At 44.1% G+C, this 17,342-nt stretch overlaps 5 protein-coding genes across 5 annotated transcripts in view; 3 read left to right on the top strand and 2 right to left on the bottom strand.

The window, feature by feature from the left end:
* The window catches only part of LOC126558058 (carboxypeptidase D), a 195,372-nt gene that overhangs the window by 20,309 nt on the left and 157,721 nt on the right, over positions 1 to 17,342 (bottom strand). The window lies entirely within an intron of this gene.
* On the bottom strand, positions 61 to 2,289 carry LOC126557986 (endonuclease III-like protein 1). The gene is made up of 3 exons (XM_050213915.1): positions 2,233 to 2,289; positions 1,296 to 2,159; positions 61 to 504 (listed from the first exon to the last, which is right to left on the bottom strand). Exons 1-3 carry the CDS (start codon positions 2,278 to 2,280, stop codon positions 61 to 63), a joined length of 1,356 nt encoding a protein of 451 aa, XP_050069872.1. The 5' UTR covers positions 2,281 to 2,289.
* On the top strand, positions 647 to 1,187 carry LOC126559373 (ubiquitin-like protein 4A-B). Its single transcript, XM_050215522.1, has 2 exons — positions 647 to 733; positions 813 to 1,187. Exons 1-2 carry the CDS (start codon positions 686 to 688, stop codon positions 1,182 to 1,184), a joined length of 420 nt encoding a protein of 139 aa, XP_050071479.1. The 5' UTR covers positions 647 to 685; the 3' UTR covers positions 1,185 to 1,187.
* On the top strand, positions 2,745 to 4,354 carry LOC126558644 (TATA-binding protein-associated factor 2N). Its single transcript, XM_050214695.1, has 5 exons — positions 2,745 to 2,961; positions 3,178 to 3,599; positions 3,693 to 3,974; positions 4,049 to 4,159; positions 4,230 to 4,354. The coding sequence occupies exons 1-5, from the start codon at positions 2,953 to 2,955 to the stop codon at positions 4,309 to 4,311; spliced, it is 906 nt and encodes a 301-aa protein (XP_050070652.1). The 5' UTR covers positions 2,745 to 2,952; the 3' UTR covers positions 4,312 to 4,354.
* LOC126557401 (juvenile hormone esterase) lies at positions 7,496 to 16,238 on the top strand. The gene is made up of 5 exons (XM_050213169.1): positions 7,496 to 7,637; positions 10,502 to 11,633; positions 11,706 to 11,884; positions 11,962 to 12,245; positions 16,026 to 16,238. The coding sequence occupies exons 1-5, from the start codon at positions 7,512 to 7,514 to the stop codon at positions 16,213 to 16,215; spliced, it is 1,911 nt and encodes a 636-aa protein (XP_050069126.1). The 5' UTR covers positions 7,496 to 7,511; the 3' UTR covers positions 16,216 to 16,238.

The raw sequence follows: 17,342 nt of genomic DNA, 5'->3' as shown, positions 1-17,342 counted from the left end.
ACGTTTTTTTTATGAAATACATTGGAGGAGAAAAAAATGACACAAAACACTTCGTCTGGCTTAAAATTCTAAATCTTCCATCTTTACCTCCTTCTTTATCGGTGTGTTTCGGATAGGTTGTTTGCCAAGTGCCGGACAAATGGAAGCATTCAAACAATCATTACAGCGGGGAAAACGCGAAGTACAGATTGTTTGTCCAAAACCTACCATCATATGGTTTACCTCATCCCACAGTTCGTACGGTAACCATTTCTCCAATGCTTGGCGCGTTTCTTCGGGGTTCTTTGTTTCCTTCGGTACCCACTGCAACCAGTTGGCTATGCGGTGCACGTGCGTGTCAACTCCGATTCCAGTGACAATGTTCCAGGCTGAACGCATGCAAAGATGAGCCATCTTTTTACCGACGCCCGGCAGCTTCAGCAAACCTTCGATGGTATTCGGAATGTCCCCACCGTACTGGTCAATTAGAATTTGGGACATTTCCTTGATGAAGCGGGTCTTGTTCTGCAAAAGAAAACATTAAATAAATTTCAGTCTTGTTTGGCAACACTGCTTTATGTATTTGCCCCCGGATGTCAAACACATGTCAGTTTCCAAGAATGAAAACATTGCAGCAAATATACAACGAAAGCAGATTACATAGCTGGTAGAGTGGTAGCAGTGGCTGCCGTATTTTGTTCACAAAATGAAGCTAACTATAAAAATACTAAAAGGAGAAGAGTACTCCGTTGAGGTGCGTATTGACGACCTAATGGCAAGCTTTGTGAACTCATTATTTAACGAGCGTTTCTTGTTCATCTGTCGCTTCGTAGACCACACAAGACTCCACCATCCAGCAGATCAAGGAAGAAATCGAGAAAAAAAGCTCAATACCAGTTGAACATCAAAAGCTGCTGCTTGTAGGCAAAGCGCTAGCGGACGAAAAGACTGTCGCTTCGTACGGCAACATTTCCGATGGGACAAAACTAACGCTGGTGGTCAAGAAACCGGATCCACTACGCGACGTCATTTATCGTCACTTCAAGCGCTACCTACAGGAGGAGCAATCGCAACGATTAACCACACGATTTATGGATGATTTTGAACAAAAGCTGAATCATCTCAGCTTGGATGATTTGGAAAAGATCGCTACCGAAATGTTAGCTAAAAAGGGACAAAATGTCACTATTGCTGACAATCCATAACCGGCGGGGGCAATCGTACGTTCCGAATTACCAATTAACACCGTTCTAATATAACAAATAAATCATTTCACGATCACACTATGTCAGATTTCTACGTTCCATACCACATACCTTATAAAATCCGACCGGGTAGATGAGTTTCTGCAATTCGGCGCTATCTGTGGCAACGATTGATTCTGGTGTAAGGCCATGTTTCTTTAAGCGCAGCATGCATTCATGGTTTGCTTGATCCTTCGTTTGACTCGACAACATTAACGATACCAGGCAATGGTAGCGTTTAAGACGGTCCGGCAGTATGGTTCCGCTATCCTGCGTAAACTGATCACATCCCATCGTATCGACCGGGGCAGGATTCAATCGGCGCATTTCACGAATATTGTCCATCATCTGACGCCAATTGTTTGGTTCCCACTTTGCCTCTTTTACGATTCCAGTTGAATCATCATTATTGTCTGGAATCTCTCGCTTAACAGGAGATAAATAATCGACCGGTTCCTGCTTAGCAGGTGTTTTCTCGCAAATGGGTTGGCAAATGATTTCTGCTTCTTCCGGTGGCTCAAGTTTAATTTTTACGTCAACGGACGATACACCTGCTTCACGATTATCGAGAACGGCTGTATCCTTTTTGACGTTCTGCGTACGCCGTTTTTCTGGCGTCTTGAGCGAACTGGTTGCTTCACTAAGCGTTTGGGGGGTTACATTGATTTCACCCGGTTCCTCCTTTATAGTGTCATTCGCTACAGAAGCACCATCGACCCGAATATTATAAACACGTTTTTTACCGGTTTTTGTTTTAGCTTTAGTCACATGGGTGCTGCTTTGGGCTTTAACCTTGGCAAGGCGTACGTCCTTTTTTTCGGTAGAATTGCTGTCTGTCGGTTTATTTGGTTGAGTAACCTTCTGCAGAAGGCTTAGGCCCGCCTTTTTGGTGAAATTTCTTGTTTTCTTCGGTGAAAAATAAGGCGATTTCGTTTCCTAAAACGAGGGAGAGGAGAGATGAGCCGACTGTAACATTTAAAACACCGAATATTGGGACATGTTTACTTACCATTGCTCTAACCAGTATGCGGTTAAACCCGTAACAAACAATACGCATCAAACGAGTGATGTTAGGACAAAACGCAAAGACACAGATACAGAAAACCTATGCTTTTACTTTATATCCGCGTGGTCTCGTAGAGAATATGTTCGGAAACAAAACCCGCTCTGATGCCTACACCAAGGCCAAGATGCTACAGCCGCCGGGCGAACGTCAACAGAATGCAAATAACAAAGGCTCGATTTCTTGGAACGAAATACCGGTTTTTGAGGTAGCAAATTTTCTACGCCAGATAGTTGATAAAATACAGGATTTTTGAAGAAGAATATTATAAGAATTGAAACAAATAGAAGCAAAAAGTTATAGCTGCAATGGCAATTAACAACATCGGTAAAAATAATTGGGCTTTGTTCCGCCAATGATTGCTTTTTTGCTCCGCTTTTTGGATTCAAATCAATCCAAAAACGCTGGCAACCCTGCCCCACCTGTCATCTCGGGCGCAGATGTCAAATCGTAAAGCTGTCATTGGCGAGAAAAGTGAAATCTATCCGCACCGCAGACGCCATTTAAACGTTGGCGCAAGCCTGGACAGCGAGAAGACAAAATATTTTTGTTTTTTCCTATCATCCTGGTTCTGTTTGGTTCTACATTTCGTTTTTAGTTTACCATCGTAAGCCTTAGCTTAACACAGTAGCCGTAAGCGATAGCACGCGACAAAAGACGTATGCGATGATCCCGGTAAGTGTTTTGGTTGTGTTCTGTGTTTGCGGCTGCTGTTGCTGCTGCGGTGTGGTGGTATCATTTCCGGTGTCCACCTTCGAGTTCCCGGTGGAAAACTCCTCTGCATTTCCTAGCTAATATTATGCTCTTTTCGTTCATGTTTGATGCGCCCGAACATTGCCTGCCCGTCGTACCGAATGCGCCCCTGGCGATGTTTGTGATTGGGACGCACAGAGAACTAAAGTGTTTGTAGGCAGCTTGCCACCAGCGACGAAGCCGGAAGAAGTACGCCGGTTGTTCGAAAACTATGGCGTGGTGACGGAATGCGACGTAATGAACCGATGTGCGTTCGTCCACATGCAAAATCAAGATATGGCCGAAAGTGCGATCCAGGCGCTGCACAACACCACCTTCAAAGGTGTTACGATCGTGGTCGAGCGTGGCCGCGTCCGGGAACGGCCCCCGGGCGGTGTCGGTGGCGTCGGCATGGATAGCTCGCGAGGCCGTCCTGGCGCCGGTCCAATGCGAGGTTCTCGCGGTGGAATGCGAAGTCAACCGTACGGTGTTGGCGGTGGTTACGGAGCGGCACGCGCCCCCGGTGGCTACGGGGCACGTGCCAACTATGGTACCGGAGGACGCTACGATGGAGGTTATAGGTAATTTGCTGGAGGTTTTGTCCCGTGGGATGTCCGAATGAGCGGGAAGCGACTTTAAATTTGTTTACCTTAATCTGCTTTTTCTCCCACGAGTTATAGGAATGATGTCGGATACAGTTCCTCCAGTAATGCGTATGGGTACGGGTACAGTAGCAACGGCGGCGGGTACGGTAGCACGCGTCACTCTAGCAGCGAAGATCGCCGCGGCTTCACGTTACCATCATATCCCTCCGATCCGAGTAGGGGCACGTACGGTAGCAATTATGATGGATATTCCAGCTACGATGGCTATAGTAGCTACGGTTATGATACCACACAAGCATCCTCCAGCTACCAGCGATGGCCATCGACAGCACCAGCAACAGCAGATACCTAGTAAGTAGTTATTTTTTAGTGAACTAGCAGAAAGCATCGCGCTGTTGTATTAATTTCGTTCATTTACTTATTAGCTCATATGCCGGTGGCTACTCACAAGGATCATCGGACCCGGCGGCTGTCGGTCAAAGTACAGATTATAGTCAATCTTATCCTTCCATGAGTGGTAGCTCATCCGGATACCGGTAAGAATTTGAAATATCCCTTCTCTAGAGATAAAACAAATCAAGTTAACGCTCTCGCAAATCGTTTCAGTGCGTCAGCAACCGCTTCACCACAGTCTTACCGTAACTCCGTTTCCGGTTACGGACAAGCCACGTCTGGCAGAAGGTTCTAATAAGGTGCCAACAGACCAAGCATAAGAACGTGTGAGAGCAAACCTGGGGGAGGTGTAGCAGCAGTAGAAGTCTTATACGTTTTACGAGCGGCATTACGTCCCTCAACCTCATGATTAAGCAACCGCCAGGATCTTTACAACAACAAAAAAGTTTACAGTAGCGCGCAATATTGCCGCTACTGTCAATCATCATCGTGAAAAATCACCACCTCATTACTATCGCTCACGAACTTCCTTTTTAACACAAACACACACTCACATCAACACATAATTGAACAGTTTTTCGTAAAAATAATTGTGTAGTATTTGGCACTTCTCCCCCGAAAATTAGAGTCACATTTACAACATCTTCTTCTAGGATGACAAAAAAGTAAGAAAAAGTAATGATTTACTTAATATATCTACAATGAAACGGCATGAAACAATCAGCCCTTATTAAAGTGATTTTATGAATTGTTGTTTGTTACGTTCTTGGTACGGATCTTCAACTTGCTTTCCGTTTTCTTTACTAAGTTACACCGTTGTACCGAAATATTGTAGAGAAGGAAAGAGAGGTCTCAAAAAATGCTTTATGTGTTTCCTTTATGGTTTCTTCACGGCACACGATGGAAGTTTTCGTGTAGAAATAAAAAAAACATCGGGTACACACTGGCTAAACAAGAGAAAAGAAAGACATACGAAGGGGGAAGGAAAGTGGCGATAATGCACGGTGACAACGGTGGCGTCGGGTGGACTACGTTATACAGCGTGCAGTAGAGTAATCAGACTGGATAAATTGCCCTTGGGACGAATGTTTTGTTAAACATAAAGAAGTAGAGTGAGCATTTCGTTTTTTTTCTTTTATACCTAATTAATTGTTTCTCTTGGCCAAGAACGTTCTAAAAACAAGAAAAAAGAAACAAATATTCTTTAGTGTATTTATATCGATATATACATTACAAACAAAAAACAATTATATTTACGAAATGAATCGTGCAGAATGTGACGGGATCCAGCGGGAACACAGTAAAAACCGGAAACACATTTGCTCCGCTATGGTATCGCTCGATCTGTAATATACACATTTTCATTCACACATACAGTAAAACAAAACACACAAGAACATTTGCATAAAACGCGTACAGAATTTTTTTTTTTGATAATAGTATAATAAAATCGAAAATCAATCAACATTACTAATTACTGTTTACCCCGGCAAAAGTGGTGAGTGCGATCGTATGCTTTTAAACCGTTTCATTTTTGCAAAGTCTTTTCCTATAATCAGGTGCCAGACGATGGTGGATATTTCTGCTGTGTCAAAACCGGCTTGTCGGCAAGACTTTGGCTTTTAAAAGGCCACAAGCAGTCTACAAAGGAAAAGTAGGTGGTAATGGTGCGCTGAGATGTGTAAGATATGTGGGGTGTCCGCCAATGTCCGCCTTCAACTCTGGCTGAATGTCCAGAATGTTAATGAAAATATAGTTTTATCAACGTCGAGCATTGAGATATGTGGGTCAAGAAAACAAGCGAGAGCTTCTTTACTCCACCCTAGAATAGAGTGACTCAGTCTCTTGCATCCATACCCACAAGGGCCTGTACGTTGGATGGCCTATTTTGGTGTCCAAAATTAAAACCAGTTCTCCGTCTGACGCTAGTCAAAACTTTATGTCAGCTGCATTCGATCGACGCCTTTTAAACACATGTAGACATAGACGAATTAAAGTGCACTGATCGAGAAATGCTTCTTCGACACAGTTTTAAACAAAACAGTGGGTCCTCTCTTTACGAGGCCCACAATTCTTCGTCAGCCGAGTCCTCCTATTGCACCACATGGGCCGGTGGTGATCTTTAAACAACGGTGTTGGCTACGATGGTCCGCTCAGATCGCGCTCGATTGCTGAGAGCGATCGATTCGGTTCGGTGAGAGCCATCCGCCATCGGTTGCTGGACTCCTTTCCCGCGGTGCCCAAAACACCAGCGTGCTGCTGCTGTTCTCGCGTGCTTGCGTGTGAGCCTCGGCGATACTACGCCACCGGTCATTATGCAATGCGCCTCGATGAGCGTGTACGGAATGGGGAAGAGGAAAAAGGTTCGCGTTGCGCTCGCAATATGAAAACCAGCACGGTGCTTTCGGTTTCAGTCAAGCTCCAGCATCAGCCTCGAACAGACACGCGGTCGTAAACAGCTGGGTATTGTGACTTGTTTCGGAATTTAGTTCAGTGCTCAAGTGAAGAAGAACGTGGAAAAAGAAATAGTTTTCAAACTCCAAATAAAAAGGTTTGTGTGTGTACATTGTGCTTTACATCATATTGCGAGAAGAGCCTGTTGACAGTAACATGTTCTATCAAAAAGATATAGGATATAAGCAAGTTAAATACTAAAGTTACTAAAAAAAACTCGTAAATCATCCAAATTTGGCAGTGAGAGTGGTGAATTTTTACATGTGGCGGATTTTTGGCACACAATTTCCAAAAGCCCCGATCGCGTTGAGTAATGCCTGAAATATATTGACTAGACACACTGGAGAAAGGCGATCAGTAGCAGTGTGCGGTTGGGGAGGCACCAGTTACGGGTTACGGTGAATGCAAACATGCAAATAATAAGTGCTCGTGATGTGTGAAGCAATCGCAAGGATGAGTGGACCCAATGCGTGTTTAAGGTGTCTTGTTGTTGTACAGGACGATTACAGTAGTCACTTTGAATGTTTGGCTAGTTCTAACCATGCTTTGTCGTCCAAGGATTAAAATGATATCGATTTCGAACGAATACCAGCCGTGTGTTCCATGCCGGTGGAAAGAAACGCATCACCATTCCGTAACACATGTGGCTAAACAGAAGAGGTGGAACGCGTCTTGTTTAAACAACGCGCGTTGAATCTTATCGAAATCGCGGATGTTTTTCAGGGTTGTGAGGTCTCTTTCCAAAAGAGGTTCGTGTGGCCCACACACACACACATGATGATGCTGTGAAGTCGTAGTAGAGACGCAACACTCGCGGTGTGGTGAAACTAATTGACATTGGATTCACTGTGTACCAACTCCGTGCTGCACCATAGTCATATCTTTACCCAATATCAAAATATGTTTTGTCTACATTTCCGTTCACAGCCTATTATCGCAACCTGTTTCACTGTCGGGTGAAACAACCGTGCGGGACTTCCTTATCGAAAGAAGGAAGAAACGGGAAGCGCAAGGTCAGTAGGAGGACGTGTTAGACGAAACATGTACGCGTTCCGTGTGCTGATCCTGTCGCTCGTATCCATCGGTGTACACTCCAGTTATGCCCTTCCACCGTCCACATTCGGTGAAGCCTTGGCCAGCGCTGGCCAATTATCGAACAAACTGAAGGTAAGCTAGGATGAACCGGGAATGTCGCATTCGGGGAATATGACAAAAACCGAGCCGAGTGGGTGTGTTCGAGGTGAAAGGTTCGTCGCTTGTCGTTGTGTTGCTGACTTTCAAGTCTTTTAAACAGCGTAAAGCGGACGATCGGATTGTCGGGTGCAAATGGTGAAACCTTTTATTTTTTTCGAGCTTAGAGCATAGAGTTCATATGAAAAAAGCGCCTAAAGCAAGATAATGTCTGAAAGCATTTGTTTTTGAAGGTGTCTGAGCTTTCACTTCTCGGTCGTAAAAAATAGGTCAGAAATATTTTGGAATGCAATCCGTTTTTTGTTACAAATCAAATACAATACAACAGAAAGAAAATTGTTAAAGCGTAGGCTTTTCAGCCAATTACGATTAAATAGATTATAATGAGAGACATTGTTATCAAGCATAGCATTTGGCTAGCCGTGGGATAAACTGTGCTTCAGACCGTCCCGATTATTTCAAACGAGTAGCAATGTATGAAGCAAGTAAATTCATTGTAAAAAAATATGTTAAACCAAGAACAACAAGATATCGTATATCTTTATTATTTACAGTTAATTTGGTTATCTATAAAATTACATACATTCAATGAAAGTCGTGCATTAGTTGTGTAACGTATTTGATGCCAGACTGATTGAAATTATCAACCCGTCGATCATGTTTAAAGTGTCATACAAATGAACATTTAACGGCAAACTGTAATTAAAATGTGTCGCACCATGATAGAAGATTATGTTTTACGATCACCATACATTGATGCAACAAAACTCATACAAGCATAAAAACAAAAGCTAACAGTAAAGGTGCGAAGGCTTTCACCGGACGGCCCCCAAGGCATGTCGGATTAGATATCAGACTGAAGCCTTTGTTTAACGTGCATTAGATGCTGAAAGTCCACACCAATTAGCAGTAGGTCGGTAAATGGGTGGGAAAAATTGGACAGTTTCATTCCTTACGAGCATAGGCCGTTTGAAATGTGGCGTATAAATCTATGCTTACGTTCGTGACCCTGTCACGAAGGGCTCCTAATTAATCTTCACTTGTGATTAAGATGCGTCCTTGTCCTTAAAAGTTATTAAAATACCTTTAATCTTGCACCATACCGTCATTTGAAGTGCTGGTTGCTATATAAAAGACCTGTTTAGCTTAACTAACACGAACCATTGAGCTTAGTTTCTTCCTCCATTGTCCCATTCACTGTACTAAAGCCGGCATTAGTCTGTTAGTGTACACATTTGACTCACTTAACGCACAGACACAGATACACGCAGAACTTTATTCACATAACATGGAACGAGCATTAGCGGCGATCGCCTCAGCACATGCCCTATGGAAGTGAAGCACAAATAACTAGAAGAGAAAGAAAGGAAGGCACCGTTACGAACCCGCGAGGTAATGTCTGTGTGAGCATTAAAAATTGACACACAAAATGGTAAACGAAAATGACACTCCTAGCGCACCGAGCGTGACTCGTTTGACCTCACGGCAAGTACCGACCAACTCATCTTCTCCGACACTTTGTCACGGATGCGGAAAGAAAAGAAGGTCTTGGCCTCCGGGCATAACTGGATGGGAGTAATGCAATGCATGCTCGAAAGCAATAGTGAAATTGTGTTCCTCTCCCCATGGTCAAGCAACTGGAGGGAGAGCGAGAGAAAGAATGGTAGTAAGAAACCCACGACAAGTAACCTTAGTCAATGGCAAGGTTACGACCGTTTGAGACCTTTGGTGTGTGGTAGGGTGGCTATGTGCGCTATGACTGTTAATTAATGCTTGGCCAGTCAACTGCCGCGAAACGACAGGTGCATATAGCACTGCTGTACCGCGTTCCGTCGAAGGCTGTACGGCATTGCGCTACGATGCATCCGAGCGTTGCAGATTAACGATTCGAAGAGTGAGCGAAATTGAGCGATGTTTTGATTCGCTAGAAAATGTACTTAAGGTAGAAATAGAACCTTGAGGTAGAGGATGCCTTACTTAGGCTATAGTTGACTCTCGTCGTTCTTTTTTCTCCTCATGGCTCATTACTTCTACGGGTCATGGCTTATTACTGGATGATCGCTAGCGATCAATTAAAACACTCGGGTTTGATCGAGACAACTGCATCACATGGTCTTCGAGCAAACTTAGTTTCGTTTTCGGTATGTCTAGATGCATAAATGCTAAAAAATAAACTCAGAAAAGAAAACTAAAAATAAGTTACATTAAATAAACCTAAAAAAAAATCCAACAACATGGTATTAAAGTAGAAAGAAACACAGGCACGTTAGGAAGATAAATAGGAATTCAAATCAAAGAGATCGCTGAAGTGGTTAAACCATCTGATACAAGAGAAATGCAAAGATCATATTGGCAAACAAGCAAATGTATGAGAATCTTTGAGTTGAGTGGGGGTACGTGAAGGAACAAAAAAACAGGCAGAGGAAAATCAATATTAAGCATCTGTAGCCCTTACTACTTGGGTTAGGGAAGGGCCAGGGCTTTTAGCTACCCACCAAAAAGACTAATGAAAGATGTGGCGTACAATACGATCTTCATAGACAAATTAGGTCTGAAAAATCACTATTGATTATGATAATGAATCTAAGAGTCCTGATTGCTTTAACTTCATCAATATACTGCTTGTAGTTCGTGGAAAGGAACGTGATCACATTTTTAAATCAGACCGTAATTGAGGGAACTTGAGCTGATGCGCTCTAATAGAGACATTTACCCCGAGAAAAAGGAAAATTCCTAATGTACCCTTCCTCGTTTTATTTTAAAATAGTCACAATTTGATATAAATTGCCCAATTTCTCCCAAGAACGTCTAACCACTTTCCATTGACCTTCGATGCACAGGAAACGGCAGCATGGAAAACGTTTACCGGCATTGCACGTGATTCCGACTCGATCAACTCCCTCGTTCGGATCATACCGCGAACGACGATGGGCTTCGTGCGAGATGTGGTGAGTTCGTTCAAGCGCGAGTCTCGTGCCATCATTCTCACGAAAAACGGCGCACTGGAGGGTCGGCTGCAGCAGGTGAAGGGTGGCGGTTCCGGTTCGTTTTACGCTTTTAAAGGTATCCGGTACGGGCAGCCCCCGGTCGGTGAGCTACGGTTCCGGGCTCCACTGCCAGAGGAACCGTGGAAAGGTATTCGCAGTGCAACGCGCGAAGGTTCCGTTTGTCCGCACCGCAACATGATTCTGGACAACTTTAAGGGTAACGAGGACTGTCTGTTTCTGAACGTGTACTCACCGGAGCTGCCCGTTGGCGAGGATAATCCGCTGCTGCCCGTCATGGTGTGGATTCATGGCGGTGCTTTTTCGTTCGGTTCGGGTAATGCGTTTTTGTACGGGCCAGACTATCTTGTACCGAATGGCGTTGTACTGGTGACGTTCAACTACCGCCTCGGTCCGCTCGGGTTTCTAAGCGTTGGTCGTGATGCACCGGGCAATGCTGGCATCAAGGATCAAGTGCTTGCACTTCGTTGGGTACAGGAAAATATTGCCGCATTCGGAGGCAATCCGGAAGATGTGACCATCTTCGGACAGTCGGCTGGATCTGTGTCGGTACAGTTGCTCACACTGTCCCCACTATCTAAGGGCCTTTTCCACAAAGCAATCGCCCAGAGTGGTTCCGTCCTTAACCCGTGGGCGATCGCTCGTGATACCAAAGATCGTGCATTTAAGCTAGCCCAAATGTTGGGCATTCGGACGAACAATACCGATGAGCTGTTGGACGCGCTGCGTCGAACGAGCCCTCAGAGGATAGTGGACGCAGCACTCAAAACACTAACTGGGGAAGATGTGCGTAAAAACATCGGACTACCGTTTGTACCGTCACTGGAAGATTGGACCGGTGAGGACGCATCGGACGAGAAGCCGCTTATCGTGGAGGAACCACTGGAGCTGCTCAAGAGTGGCCGCTACCATCACGTGCCGGTGATTGTCGGGTTCAATTCGCACGAGGCGATGCTGTTTATGCGACGTAAGCTGACCGGAGACCATCGGCGATGGTGTTTGTCACACCGTTGCTAACATTTTTCTCTTTGGAATGCAGGATTACGCAAGGATCCAAATTTGCTGCAAACGATCGATGGGGATTTTGAGCGGTTGATACCGTTGAACCTACATGTGAATCGAGAGTCGGACGAGGGCAGGGAGTTTGCGGCACGAATGAAACGATTCTATATGGGCGACAAACACGTCTCGAACGAGACCATTCAGGAGATGATGAATGTAAGTGTGTTGTAGTAATGTTGTAGCTTTTATATCACTTTTATAAAGCATTTTATCTCAACCATTACGGTTCACAGCTCATGTCGGATGTAATGTTCCTGCACGGGATCTCCGACTACGCCCGTTTGCATGCATCCCACAACGGGCTAAACTCGACCTGGGTCTATCGATTTGCGTATGACGGTGCGCTCGGCATCTACAAGCGGATATTGGACATTGATTGGCCCGGTGCATGTCATGGGGACGAGCTGGGATATATGTTCCACTTTGGCGTGCTTAACCTGCGGCTAGACAACACCTCACCCGAGCTGCAAGTGATGCACAAGATGACCCGCATGTGGACCAACTTTGCCAAGTACGGGTAAGTACAGTTGCTGGGGCAAAAACACTTCGCGGACCGGACCGTTGGTTGACGCAAACCGTGGGACATCGCGATTTCGTACGCTTCATCTCTTATCGGCGCATGTGAAAGGAAGCTTTCGAAAAAAAAAAACCTGTGCCAAGGTGTGCGCATCGTTGTGATCTTTCGCAGTTCCAACTTTTTCTCGGTGGTGTAGCCAAACAGCTTTTATTGCAGTGTGGTAAAACGGTTTCGCTGGAACTTGATTATGTAACATTCCGACGAATTTTTGTTTTTTGGTTTCCTTTGTATGCTTTAACCTGCGAGAAGACAACTCTGGCGATGGTCTTCACCGTTAGTGAACCGTTAGGACACTGTCGCATACTAATCAACGGCTTGTCTGCGATCATGTTGGGATGGGGCAACAACGCATGGAAGCAGGGTCAAGGCTGTAAGTCTGCTGGCTTGAAAAAAAAAAACGCTTCTCCGTCCAAGGTTAGATCCCCGAGAGCGTTTGCTGATAAGCACCAGGGCAGTTGGGTTGTTTTTTTATTGAGTTTAGCACACTCATAAAAACTGAACTGAGACGTATTAATTTGCAAAATATTCGATTGTAAAATATGATTGATTGTGATTTTTTTTTAAATTAAATTAGCTTTTCATCTTTTTGGCGGCAATATAAATCGCTAACAATATGCGTATGAAATATGAGGTTGAAGGGAGGAATAAAGCGAACGAGCTGGTGCAGTGCGTACGTTGTCAACGGTTTAATGAACCATAGCACAGGCAACCTCAATCGTTGACCCTCTTCTGTCTCAAATCGCTATTATTTTCTGCTCTCTGGTGGAGTACTACCGCTGTTTAATGCTCGTAAAATTGTGCAGACCCTTTCGCGTAATCAAGCCCTTTTTATTTCTCCTTCCCTTCCTTTTCTGTACCGCCATCTCTACCTACAGCCCGACGGTTACGGGTGACCTCATTTTGGGCACTGCCGAAAACTGAACTGACACAGTCTGACGGTAAACCATTCCGGTGCGTCTCCATTCCCACGATTGCACCTTTCAGTGTACGGCTTTGCTCAATTCCAGGTCTGCTAGGCTGCATTGACTATGCAATACCTGCTACATCTGTGCAGAGAAGGCGAGGATGTCCACATTTCGAACAATTTATTCCAAATGTTTTAATTTTCGCTTGCAAACCACAGGTAGCTTGTTGGAAAGGAGATTGAGATGAGGAAGATAATTTGTGGATCAATTTGTAGGAGAAAACAGATATTACCAGTACAGAGGGGAACATTTATTGCATAAATTTACTGCTTCAACAGAAGCTTTCGAAAACGATAACGTGAGGTGTGTTGTTGATTTTCTTGGAGACACTGAAGACATTCCCGTTTTTGGGCGCACTTACATGTACTCTGTTTCTTGGCTCCAAAATGATTACTGTCCCATCTAAACTACAGAACTTGTAAAGGTATTGTGAAAAAATCTATTTATCTCCACAGGGATAAAAACACATACACATCTGAGAGTCCCTTCAATCGACAAAGTGTCCAACGTCTCTGGGATATTTTTTATTATTGCTATCAGTGTTTCATTCTGAGTTACTGTAGAATGGACAGCTTCGCCGTCGGGTACGTCTTTAAAAATGGCTATCTAGTTCAAATATACGTGGACAAATATACGATTGCACCATTTCGACTCTTTTGATCGTAGCCACTGCATAATACGAAAAATTGTGGGCCGATCACACATTTCGTGATCATGATCATGTCCCGGAACTTTTAAATTTGTTATGCTCTACCTGTTGATCTCAGAAATCTGGAAGAGATTTTTCGTTTTTAATACGTCAAGTTGGGATGGATGCTATTCCGTCCTGAAGGTCCGCTGAATTATCTGGTTAAAGAAATTCTATTTGATTAAGATGATTATGGAAAACTTCTTCCGCCAAATTGTTGGTTGATAGATAACCATTTTTTATCAGTTTACTGGTTATAAACTACACATTTTTGTAGTGCATAGACTAGAGCTACTGTTCACAATATCCCGAATTAGTATCGCATTTGCCTTAACGCATTCATAGGTATTATAAAAAAATACATTTTATAACTTTTGTTTGAAATGTGCAGAGAACATAATTTGATTAAATAAACACACAGGCGTTACCCATTCGTCAATCTTTGCTTTTCCAAAACCCACTCTCCGCGTGGTTTGTAATCAACTCTCGGTAGCCCTAATCGTCAAGTACTGCAAGCTGTGCAACCACTGCACCGGCTCAGACACGCGAGTAATACAAGCGAGGCTTGACATAGGGAGCTTAAAGCTTTCCATTACTGCACGTATGTGCCGCTTGTGTATTTTACTTCTGCCACCGGAGGTAATGAAAACACCGATCGCCACGTTGTTAAAGGTGCGTGTGCGCAAAGAAGTTATGCAAAAAAGCGAAAACAATAACCATGAGAAGCGAGAAGCGACGGACGGTGCCTTTTGGTTGGGGTTGTTCAAGATAACCATACAACTACTACCGATGGACGTTGCGACGATGGTGTGTATGGTGTTTTGGGGAGCTTTGGCTCCAAAAAATGGATGATTGGGAGTGAAGTAGTCCTGTACGGCATAAGTACCAAACCCGCGTGGCATGTGACTGTATGGGCAGAGCATGATGTTTGGTTTTGTTTCGCATTTCCTTATGTAACCACCTTTACAACCACACCATCGATCGGCTGTGGTTCGCGAAAAATAGCCGTACCGATACGATGGAAAAACTCGATTCCCTCCGCCATACGAACCGGCTTTCCTTCGCCGTTTTGCAGCACAACAGTCGCCCTCGAACCTATGCCACCTATGGGCTTTACAAAAGACCTCGTCTGAGTGCTGCGCGGTAGTACTCCTAACAGGGCTAAACACGTCCAATCTTCACCTTTGCGAGTAGTGCAGTCCATCGAGAGCTGACCGCTTTTTTGTTTGCTGAAACGATCTGAAGACAACGATGATGAGGTAGTTCCGAAATGTGCTTCTACCTTCCAAACTCCCTCGATCCGAGCTTATTGACCCTTCCGGCGGACGCCTCGGCAGTGGCTTTGGTCTTGAACTGCATATTTGCACCTGCAGCGTCAAAAGTGTGCAGGTGCAGCAATCATTTAAACACTACAACATTTCGGAGGGCGTTATTTCCACACCACACCCCGGTATGGTGGGAAATTTGCACATAGCTACTGAATGCACTTTGCACGTGCTTTACGGCAATTGTTGTTTGTGGTAGAAAGTTAAGCACGGGGCGACTAAAGCAATCCGCTAATAAAGCAATGCCGGCTAATTTACTCTACTCGCCGGTAGCTAATAATGTCAAAAAATTAGCTGAAGCAATGAGCGACACAAAATCAATCAGCCAACAGGGACCTCGGCAGACTAGGTACAAGCACAAACAAAAAGAAAGAAAAACGATGACCGCTGTGACCATACGGGGAGTAGTGCGAGATCATCGGTCTATGGCACACCAAATGGACCAAACCGCCGCTAGGCTAGGCTTCCCCAACAAGGGCTTGATTGATGACCGTTACGAATCAACAGGTGTCCATTAGACGGCACATAAGGTGGACGGATTATTTACTAGGTTTAATTAAGCAGGCGTGCCCATTTCTGCGTTTTGCCATTGCAACGTAGTGAAGATTTATTAATGACGATCATAGAAACATGCTTCCCAAGAACACATTATAGCGGGTGGCCAAGCAGCATTGTTAAGGAAACTCATTAAACTTTAGCATATATTCGCATTGTTGTAAAATGTCTTTTCTCTTTCTTTCAGCAATCCCACACCGTTCGGCGAAGATGAACTGCTACTAGGCATCACCTGGCCATCGGTAAAACCGAATACAATGACCGAACTACCATATCTAGACATTACCGAGACGCTCGACAGTAAATCGAATCCTGAGGCGCAGCGGCTACAGTTCTGGGATGACGCTTTTACCAAGTACAATGGCAAATTGTTGTAATACAACGAGATAGTACAACAGGGCGGAGTCATTCGTAGATCAAGTGTAAGATGATGTACGCATGATGTCAGGTGCTCCGTATCCAATAGCCAAAAACTGCTTTTGGAGCCAGTTTAGCTTTAGTAAATGTTGTAAGCCATAGAACAGGATTGTTTTGGTAGTAGATTTGTAATTTTCTATAGTATCTGAGTAAGGGACAACTAGAAGTTACACGATAGGTTTGTATACAGAATGAATTGACACACACACGCACTCTCTGCGGGGTTTACTAAGTATATTTTCTAATCATTTTGACCGATTAGCTTAGTAAGTGTTGATACTATTTGCTTTTACCGTGTGGGATTTTCACTTGACCTTTTGTTTTTGTTTCTTACCACTAGAAAGTAAGTAAGCTAGAATAGGTTTAAAAAATAGAGCAATTTTTGGACCAATCTTTATCTGAGGACTGAAAGTAATGAATGAATTTACCAACAAATAAACTAGTACGAAAAATTAATTTATTAATTGTTCTTGTTACTACAGTGCTTAAGATTTTCGACGATACTCAATGGTTAAGTTTTAATATTACTTTAGTAACAACAGCATTTTCTGAATAATTTTTATTTTCTGAGAAGGAAACACCATCCCGGTTTAATTGTTTCATAATCGGTTTCTAAGGTTCTTTCAGAGAATGCAATCCTGATGGATTCGGACGGTTCCGATGTTTCCTACGCTAATGGATCCGGCCGGAATCAGTTCCGTTTTCTGATCAATTTTTCCCATCTCTACTTATGACTTCAGTTTCACGCTAGGTCACGCCGGTCATCGAATGGGTTACTAGACTTGTCGATTCCATGTATTATGATAGTCAGTACTCACTACGGGGGATCCAAATGGCATTTAAACCCCGGTCCTGCCGTGTAAAGACCGTTGCCGTTGTTGCCTATATCACCAGGCCGGCCAGCCCCAACTTGTGGGCCCAAGTTCAGTTTATAGTGATGGCACAGTTCCTTCAAACAGCCCGGAATACTTCAAGACAACCGCTCTAGTCCGTGAACGGTATTAAGAACTTCTGTGAGCAAATAATAGACATTATTTTAAGTTCTTCTTCTTCTTGGCTTAACGACCTCTAGGTCACGTCGGCCATC

This window comes from Anopheles maculipalpis, chromosome 2RL, assembly GCF_943734695.1.
Source record: "Anopheles maculipalpis chromosome 2RL, idAnoMacuDA_375_x, whole genome shotgun sequence".
NCBI classification, from domain to species: domain Eukaryota; kingdom Metazoa; phylum Arthropoda; class Insecta; order Diptera; family Culicidae; genus Anopheles; species Anopheles maculipalpis.
This window is presented reverse-complemented; position numbering and strand designations above follow the sequence as displayed.